The 10081-nt window shown below is 43.8% G+C and overlaps 1 protein-coding gene across 1 annotated transcript; it reads right to left on the bottom strand.

Annotated features, from left to right (window-relative positions):
- Nucleotides 1–5170: 5170 nt before the first annotated feature.
- On the bottom strand, nucleotides 5171–9818 carry LOC119320425. Its single transcript, XM_037594523.1, has 3 exons — nucleotides 9628–9818; nucleotides 9369–9519; nucleotides 5171–5559 (listed from the first exon to the last, which is right to left on the bottom strand). Exons 1-3 carry the CDS (start codon nucleotides 9739–9741, stop codon nucleotides 5552–5554), a joined length of 273 nt encoding a protein of 90 aa, XP_037450420.1. The 5' UTR covers nucleotides 9742–9818; the 3' UTR covers nucleotides 5171–5551.
- Between the last annotated feature and the right edge of the window lie 263 nt (nucleotides 9819–10081).

Below are 10081 nucleotides of genomic sequence, written 5' to 3'. Positions count from 1 at the left end.
AGCAACCTTTTTCAGGTCTGTTCAACCAAACTTTTTGAGGGTTAAATAGTGCACGCAGAGCAAAGTTCAAGGAGCTAAGTGGCTCATCCATAGCGCCAACAGAAAAAGTACAGGCGGCCTTGGTCCTGTCATTTAGATATTTAGATGATTGCTCCTGTTGTTGTGCATTTCATTTGTGTGCATAGTTGTAGATCAGCTGCAATGGCTGTTTTATATTATAATTGACAGGAACCCTAGTCGCCTATTTGCTTCGGAGGAGAGACGAAGGGGTAAGGTGGGAAAGTATCCGGTGCTCCCAGCCTTGGGTACTCCCGGTACTCCAATGTCAATAAACATTTTTTTAATGCTTCAAAAAATTCCAAAAAAAATTATGAATGTACACAATGAATGTGACTACAAGCCCTAAAAATTTCATGTCCAAACTTGAATCACACAATGAGAAACAAAAATGTGAAATCTAGCATGAATAGTGTAAAGAAGAGACAAAAGCAACATTGACACTATTCAGATCTGTATTTCTCTTTTTTGTTTCTCAATGTACATTTCAATTTTGGACCTAACATTTTTAGGGGATGTACTGACATTCCTTGTGAAGATTCTTATTTTTTCCAGAATTTTTTAAAACTTTTAAAAATGCTTTTTGACATTGGAGCACTGGGAGTACCCTAAGGCTGGGAGCATTGGATACTTTTCCCAGGATAAGGAAGAGACAACTCATGGTGTTAGGAAACCAACCCCAGTTTTTCTTTTATCCTAGTTGGTCTTTTCCTCTTTGCTTTTTTTAGCACAATCCACTAGGTTCAATGATTAATATACAAAGAGTATCATGAGGTAGACCGAGCCATGTGTATCTACGTTTACTATCAATTTCCTTATGAAACTTATCGGGATCTAACAATGTTGGAGAAGTAGTTTGCTGTCAGAAAGAATAATGGCTTCTTGCCCATTGTGACAAATACTCATTGTTCTGGCCTTCCAACCTAAATTGATTGGACTGTGACGATATAACCAATCATAACCCAGTATAACATCATTGCTTTCCAATTTCAGTAGCTTGAAGGTGTCTTGAAATGTGTGCCCTTTAATAGTATAAGTAGTATCTGCAGTGTAAGCTCTAGTAGTTAATTGACCTCCTCCAGCCACTTTGACAGTAAACAAATGTTTCTGACTCTCATATCAGTGAAGCCCACACCACCATAATCTTTAGGGGTGCATAGGTGTTCCCATCTGACCATGTGAAATTTCTTCTTCTTACTCCCAGTAGAAGTGATTTCTTATCGTATCAACTTTTTTCTGTATTTTGACAGGCAAAGTGTAGCAACCCAGAAGGTACACAAGGACATTTGATAAGCATGCATTGATCAATATATCTCTTCCTCCATAAGAGAAATGTTTGCATTGCCAAGAGTCCAACTTCTTTTCTACCTTTTAATGAAAAAAATCATTAGAAGAGATCTTGTCTTTGCTGATTGGTAATCCCAGATATTTATTAGACATTTGCCTATCTCACAGTTATATCAGCTACCCTCTGCTCCTCCTCTACACTCAACCCTAATGTGAAAATATCACTCTTCAAGTAATTGACTTTCATGCCAGACATTTCCTCTAAACAGTAGAGAAGGAATTAGAATCCAGTAATAAACTCCATGTCATTATGCAAAAAAAAAAGCAAAGTATCAGAAGCATATTGCAAATGACTAATCCCTCCTGGTATCAGATGTGGTACCAAACCTCTAATCACACCTGCTTCCTTAGCTCTATCTAGAATTGCAGATAGTGCATCACCTACTAGGTGAAAAAGCAAAGGAGAAAGAGGATCTCCTTGCCTCAAACCTCTGAAAGTAGAGAAATATTCTTGCCAATCTCCATTCATATTCACACACACTTTGCCTCCTTCCACTGCTTGTCTAATCCAATCTATCCACCTGTCAGGGAAGTTTTTCCTATGCATTACCTCTGCCAAGAAAGGCCACTGAACTCTATCATAAGCTTTTTCAAAGTCCAACTGAAGCAAAATTCCTTCAGAGTGAGAGGTTTTTAACTCATGCAAAATTTCATGAAGAATTACACATCCATCCAAAATGTACCTCCCAGGAATAAATCCAGTCTGAAGAGAGCTGATTACTTGTCGAGCCAGAGGAGTAAATCTAAGTGTCAGAGCTTTGGTAATAGCTTTAAACATAACATTTAGAATACATATGGGTCTATACTGTAGGATACTATTAGCATCCTTAATCTTTGGCAGTAGAGAAATGACACCATAGTTTAGTCTGGACAAGTTCAACCTGCCATGATACAGCTCCTCAAGCATTTGTATTAGTATATCTCTCAACTTGGGGCAAAAAGCTCTAAAAAGCTAACAGAGAAGCCATCTGGACCTGGAGCAGTATTTGGTTTCATGCTTTTCACCACCTTGTCTATTTCTTCACTCATGAAGTTAATACAAGTGAGGTCTGATTTCTGTCATTCATATAATTCAGAAGAGGAAGGCCGGTTGAGTGCTTTCCGCGTAAGACTATTGAGTTTCCAGCTGATTGCCCATAGTTTTCAGGATAGGATTTGTCCGCTTGATTGAATTCATGTCATTGAAGCAATGAACTTGCTAGCCAGCGTGCCGAAAAGGTTGCTGACTTTGGGTACACAGAGTAGTGGCGAGAAAAGGGCTTGCGCCTCAGCCGTTTCGCTTGATTCAGACCTTGTGGTTGTAGTCACAGGGTACAAAGATAACCCCAAAACCATTTGTTGTATTCTTTAAGTCAATCGCTCGTAGTATGTGCTAGAATGAGATGAGATCCAGCTCAAAGGTGAAGACCTCATTCTTTGAACCCTCCCGGGCAGTTCCTGTTCTAGCTTCTCTATCTCTAGCAAGTGATACGAACAACACAACATCTTCTCCGGTCGTAGGTCGGTAGGGCTTGCCCTGGCTAAGAAATGGAATAAAAATTCCCGGTTTCTTGACTGTTTCTGAGATTATTTACCTTTATTTACATGAAGATGCACGGTCTCTTACACTTTTCCTAGCTTAAGTTGGCGGATTGGTAAACAAACGGCTCTGCAGCTCCGTTTGCTTCGGCACCACTCCCTTGCTTCTTATCGAGGTCGGTGCCAACAAACAAATCTCATTTGAGCAATGGAATCTACATAAGAATGTAATCACTGTTAAGTATTCCACTCACTGATGCCCAGGAAAATGGGCCTCTGAAGAAAGCAAAGACGTGGCCCAGACAGAAAAAGGAGCTACTTATAAGGGTGAAAAAGAAGCAACCTTTTTCAGGTCTGTTCACCAAACTTTTTGAGGGTTAAACAGTGCACGCAGAGCAAAGTTCAAGGAGCTCAAGTGGCTCATCCATAGCGCCAACAGAAAAAGTACAGGAGGCCTTGGTCCTGTCATTTAGATGATTGCTCCTGTTGTTGTGCATTTCATTCGTGTGCATAGTTGTAGATCAGCTGCAATGGCTGTTTTATATTATAATTGACAGGAACCCTAGTCGCCTATTCGCTTGGGAGGAGAGACGAAGGGGTAAGGTGGAAAAGTATCCGGTGCTCCCAGCCCTGGGTACTCCCGGTACTCCAATGTCAATAAACATTTTCTTAATGCTTCAAAAAAATCTGAAAACAATTGTGAATGTACACAATGAATGTGACTACAAGCCCTAAAAATTTAAGGTCCAAACTCGAATCACACATTGAGAAACAAAAATGTGAAATCTAGCATGAATAGTGTAAAGAAGAGCAAAAGCAACATTGACACTATTCAGATCTGTATTTCTCTTTTTTGTTTCTCAATGTACATTTCGATTTTGGACCTAAAATTTTTAGGGGATGTAGTGACATACCTTGTGAAGATTCTTATTTTTTCCGAAATTTTTTGGAACTTTTAAAAATGCTTTTTGACATTGGAGCACTGCGAGTACCCCAAGGCTGGGAGCATTGGATACTTTCCTGGGGTAAGGAAGAGACAACTCATGGTGTTAAGAAACCAACCCTAGTTTTTTTTTATCCTAGTTGGTCTTTTCCTCTTTGCTTTTTTTAGCACAATCCACTAGGTTTAATGATTAATATACAAAGAGTATCATGAGGTAGACCGAGCCATGTGTATCTACGCTGATCTAACGAAGAAGCAAAACTAGCCAGGTTGTGGGCTTCATAATTTGAGTCTCTTTTTTCATGGACAAAATTACACAAGGTAAAGGAAGAACTAGGGGAAATGCCTAATGGAGCTCGAGCTCCATGGAGCCCTTTGAAAACTTCAAAATTCAAATTTTAAGTTTCAAAAAATTCTGAAAAAAGTAGACATATACTGATATACATATGGATGTATACTACTTGTCTGCAAAATTTCATGAAGAAATACCTTTTTATGCGAGCTACATAAAATGAAAAAAAAACACATATTTCTAACACATGTATTGTTCACTATAAATTCACATGATTTTTTTTTGTACATGCCCCATAAAAATTTATTTCGTGATGAAATTTCACACACATCTAGTATACACCTATAAGTACTTGTGTACTTTTTCAGTTTTTTTCGAAACTTAAAAAAATTGATTTTTGAATGTTTGACAATAAAAATCCACTCTCAAGAACTAGCCACTATAATGTCCCTGATAACCACTTCATATTTACCACCCAATGGAGCCCAGAATTTCAAAAACTGACTTAAGTTTCAAAAAAATCTGAAATAAAATATACAAGTACCTACTGACGTACAACATGGGTGTAAACAAAAACTTCATGTACTTTTATAGCGATGTGATAGTACATGTGCTAGATTTTTGTGTAGCTCGCATAAAAATTTAAATGCAAAATAGTATACATCCATAGGTATGTGTTTATTATTTTCATATTTTTTTTAAACCTAATAAATAGATTTTAACGCAACTTCTAAAATGTACATGCTTATTATGAGATCTACTTAAGTAATAAAAAGAAGTATATTGCGTGCGTGTTTATTATCGGCAACCCAATACACATCTACTTCATCTGTACCAAAATATAAGATGTTTCAGTAGCCTAAAAAAATGTCTTATACTTTGATACGGAGGGAGTATTTGTAAACAGGGGACCAGAGTGCCACTGCCCGGCCGCTGATCCCCTTGCCTTCATTGTCTTCTCGACCCCTATCCTAAACTCATGTACAAGTTTCAAGGCTGGAGAATGGAAGCTATGCAAGGACTCAAAATCATACCCATTCTTGTGCTGGTTGAATAAGAGTATTCATACACCAAATCAACACCTCTAGCGAGCGCGCACACACAAAAAAAGCATCTCCGTACCAAAAAGCCTGCAATGTCACATAAAGGAAGTGTCCAATTAACAAACTAACATTGAAGTGAGCTTCTCCGGCTTCTGCACTGTCAGATGTATATCACTTTACTTTGCACCAGATTGGTGGCTTTTGGCAAGTTGTGTGCTGCAACATAATTTGATCAAAGAAGCGCCACACGTTCGCATGTCCAGATACTCTTAAGTTTCACAATGCTTGTAGATATTGTACTAATCGAATCCGCGTCTGCCAAAAGTATGTTTCTCCATTGTGTCAATTTGGTCATGCACCTGAAAGTGAATGCATCATATGTTATTAGCAGAGTGTTTGGCAAAATAAGAATTCTGCTCCAGGTTACTCGTGTAGAGAGTCTGTTGCAGTTTTATATAACATTAGCCATGTTTACAACAAAGTTATCAAAAGGTTACAGCAGACACATGCTGTACCATAGTCATGTCCGCCAAATTGCTTTTCGCACAGCTAAAAAGATTTTCACTTCACTGTGAAAAGATAAATTTTGGGCGATAAAATTAAGCATTCTCAAAAGGCTCTTGTAAAAAAAAGGAATTAAGCAAGTCAACGCAGTAAGTACAACAAGCCAATCTAAACACGCCAGAATGAATATTTCCTGCTATATATATTGACACTATAAAAGATATCAACTACTGCCTCTCTAAAGAACTATAAGAGCGTTTAGATCGCTACTTTAGTGATCTAAACGCTCTTATATTTCTTTACAGAGGGAGTACAAAATATAAAGCTTTTTGTTGGTATTCGGCTGTGTTAGAGTACGTAATGGGCCTGGGCTGGCAGTATAGCCCGTTAGTCTTAGGGTTAATTAGAGATAAGGGTCGCTTGCTTAGGGGTCAAGTAAGCCTTGCTTGGGAGTCAAGTAAACCTCTCTATATAAAGAGAGATGTATCAATCTAATCAAGCAAGAATTAAGAAGGAAAATCCCTTCCCTCTTGCCCGGCCGTGGGCAAAAAAGGCCCTCGGCCAGCCTTCTCGCGCCGTCCTTCTAGCAGCGCCATACCAATTTGGTATCAGCTAGCTTCGGTTCGATCATGTCTTCACCGCCGCCAAGCCCGTCTCTTCCGCTGCCGGTCACCTTGTCGCCTCCGGCGACCACCACGACCGTCGCCCCACTCTTGCCCGCGCCAGGATCCTCCGTCGCGCCCGCCCCCACTGTCCTCACCTGGGAGGAGGTGTCCGGGGTGCTGCGGGACCTAACCCAGGCGGTCCAGGAGATCTGCCTGTTCTTGGCCGGGTCCCACGGACCGCACCCGGCTGCGGCGCCCATCGCCGCCCCCGCGTCGCCGTGGCAGCCGCCGCGCCGCTGCAGCTGCCATCCATCGCCACCACCGCCCAACCCTGGCTGCAGTGGCAGCCGCCGCTCCTAGCGGCCTCCGCCGCGCCGCTGCAGCTGCCATCCATCGCCACCACCGCCCAACCCTGGCTGCAGTGGCAGCCGCCCTCCTAGCGGCCTCCGTCGCGACCAGCGCTCCGCCGCAACAGCCGCTGCCGCTGCCCGGCACGACACCGCAGCAGCCGCTGCAGCTGCAGCAGCCACCGCCGGTGAGCTCCGCCGCCCAGTATGGGATGCCCTACAACGGGAGTGCGACGACCTCGTTCCCATCAGCGCCGCCGCCATCCCAGGGCGTCCACATCCAGCAGATCAAGTCCCCGCCGTCGCCGTCACCGCTTCCGTCTTGGATTGCTACCCGCCACGTGTCGGCGGCAGTGAGGCTGCAGGCTGCTGCACGCGGCTTCCTAGCGCGTCGGCGTGTGCGGGAGATGTGTGGTCTGCAGCTGCCGCTCCTCCAAGTTTCCCTTCGCTGCGCAAAGGACCTCGATCTCGTCTGCTGCGTCGGGGATCTTGGGCATGCGGTTTCCCCCACGGGCGGCGAGCATGCTGTTTTCCCCGCAGGCAGCGACCTAAAAGTCTGTGACATCGGCGGTTGGGGAGGCACACCCCTCCTCGTCATTCTCCATCGCAAGCCCTCCACTCTTCCTTGTGCGGTGCAGACCAACAGCAGTCCGGCGGGGAGAAGGCAGGGTGTCACCAACAGGAGCGCACCGCGTAGCACCACTGCTTTCCGCTGCCGGCCGCCGCGAGGGCGGCTCTGCTGGTCGCTCTTGCGACCACTTCCAGGTGGCCATACACATGCACTCCTTGGGTCCAGGTGGTGTCCATGGGATCCAGGTGGCTGTACACGTGCACGTCCGACATGCTGATGGTGTCCACTTTTTGTTGAGGGGTCCAAAATAAAGCGTCCGAGTCCATTTCAGGTTGAGAGTCATAAAACAAGCCAAGATGTAAAAGGCTTGTTTTTAGGTGTAAGCTTTGTGTTGCGTCGAGTCATGGTTATAAGTTGGTTAGGCTGCAGCTCGAGGACAAGCTGCATGTCCAGGTGGGGTGTAGTGTTAGAGTACGTAATGGGCCTAGGCTGGCAGTATAGCCCGTTAGTCTTAGGGTTAATTAGAGATAAGGGTCGCTTGCTTAGGGGTCAAGTAAGCCTTGCTTGGGAGTCAAGTAAACCTCTCTATATAAAGAGAGGAGATGTATCAATCTAATCAAGCAAGAATTAAGAAGGAAAATCCCTTCCCTCTTGCCCGGCCGTGGGCAAAAAAGGCCCTCGGACAGCCTTCTCGCGCCGTCCTTCTAGCAGCGCCATACCAGGCTGATGTAACTGAAGTTTCAAAGAGAGGAAATATATTAAGCAAGGATCCTATTAACTTGAAACTAACATTACTTGTTCTCCAAACATTTTATTCCGTCATTTCTATTTTTCCTTTCTGGGATTGTATAGATTTTTTTCTTCTATTTTTCCTTATAAAAAAGTGACCTGGCTTGCTTTATTTACCTGATCAATTTATATTAAGGAACACCTGCCTTAAGAATATTAAAAGAACATCCTAAATTACTTTTAAAATTAGCCCCCTTAGACAATGGCAGAGCTGGAGGCATGGCAGATGAACACTTCTATGCCAGTGCCCTGGCTGAAATGTGAGCACAAAGGCATTAAACTTACGAGTAAATTATATTACTGGTCCCAAAACTTGACCGGCAGGTTCAAGTAGGACACTGAACTCTCAAACTGCCTATCTAGGCCACTAAACCAGTTTAAGTGGATCGCTCTAGGTGTCAACTAGTTTAAGGTGGATCACTCTAGGTGTCAACCAGGTTGGCGTGGCACATTGACTTGTGCCATCAAGGCATGGCGCAGCAATCCATTATATGAAAGGAAACAAAAATCACTCTCATGATGAAGACTGAGGGTGGCTGAGTGCAAATTACAGTGGCCATGCCCGTCATCAGGTACTAACCAAGCACAGTGGCATGAGTCAACATGCCATGTCATTTGATCTGTCACACAAAGGATGCCATCCATACCTAGAGAGAAACATCTCAAGAAGTTTAACAACCCAGACCTGCAGTTTGGGAGTTCAATGACCCAAGTTAGGTGACCGCAGCTCAATGTACTACATGGTTAGAAAAAGGCGCTTAAGCCTAGGCTCTAGGTGATAGCAAAACCCCTAGCGCTTAATGTGCGCTTTTGTTAGAAAAGCACAAGGCGGTGGCAAAACACATAATTAACGCCTAGCGCTTTTTAAACTTTGTTCCTAATAACAAGTGTAGATTTTCCTTAGGCATGGCACCACCACGCAGAAAAAGGTGACACGGGGTGGTAGCTGGTAAGCAAGTGTCATTCTTCGAAATAAGCTAGGGTGTGAACTTTAAGAAAAAATTGCACAGAAAAAGATTTCTAATGAAAAATCCTAAGCTACATTTGCATTACAAAACAACTACCCTGCACTTTGGGTAATGTAATATTTCAGTATAGTGCAATTCACCGAAAGGAAGATGTGAAAAAAAATCTCCTTATTGGTGCCAGAACGAGCAACTCTATTGACAACAAAATTTTCCATGGTTGCAACAAAAAGAAAAGAAAAATCGTAATTCATCTTCCTTTTTCTGAATATATAAACACCGGAAGAAAGAACAACAATTGATAATCCCTAGTTATGCACACAGTTGAGCGGTGCGGACAATCGATTATCCCAATAGCTAAGCAAAAGAGAAGGGTGAAGAGCTCACCCTCAGTCTTGGGGGCAGATTGCTTGAGCTGACCCTCGGCCTTGGGCTCACCGTCAGTCTTGGGGACCGATTCCTTGGGCTCACCGTCAGTCTTGGGGGCAGATTCCGCGGACTCCACCTCCCTCTTGACCAGCCTCGCCTTCTTCACGATCTGCGCCAAGCGAGGGTCACACCAACAAGCGTCAACACAACTCGACCGAGGCACCAGAGTAAAACGACGCAAGGGAACGAGGAGGCGGAATTGGGTTTGAGGGCAGACCTTGTTTTTGATGGGGCAGACGTACGGGCAGGTGGGGCAGAAGAGGCGCAGGCGGTGGCCGCCGGTGGCCGGCTGGATCTGCAGCAGCATCCCGCACGCCGGGCAGAAGTCCATGGCCGCTTGCCGCACTTCTCTGCCGCTGTGCTACGGTCGGCGGCGGCTCTGCGATGAGTTTCTTTTTTTCTTTTTCTTCTTTGAGACAAGGCTCTGCGATAAGTGAAACCCCACTAAAACCCTATGACCAGGGAGTATTGGGCCGACCGTGTGAACGGCGGTCGACGTTGAGGCCCACATATATTGTACATGGAATTATGGGAATTTACTGTGCTCCCTTATTTTAAAGCCCTCTCGTCCAATTAAGGTGTTCAACTTTACATTTGGTTTACAATTTTGACCTCGTCAACTACTCTCTCCGTTCTTAAATATAAGTCTTTTTAAACATTCCAATACGGAC

The sequence above is a fragment of the Triticum dicoccoides genome, chromosome 6B (genome assembly GCF_002162155.2).
Source record: "Triticum dicoccoides isolate Atlit2015 ecotype Zavitan chromosome 6B, WEW_v2.0, whole genome shotgun sequence".
Classification (NCBI taxonomy): Eukaryota; Viridiplantae; Streptophyta; class Magnoliopsida; order Poales; family Poaceae; genus Triticum; species Triticum dicoccoides.
This window is presented reverse-complemented; position numbering and strand designations above follow the sequence as displayed.

What these genes read in the sequence shown, in the direction of transcription:
- LOC119320425 (XM_037594523.1), bottom strand. Translation starts at nt 9,741, where the DNA reads ATGGACTTCTGCCCGGCGTGCGGGATGCTGCTGCAGATCCAGCCGGCC. An exon ending in TCTGCCCCATCAAAAACAAG is followed by an intron (nt 9,520 to 9,627) that starts GTCTGCCCTCAA and finishes CGCTTGGCGCAG; the next exon opens with ATCGTGAAGAAGGCGAGGCT.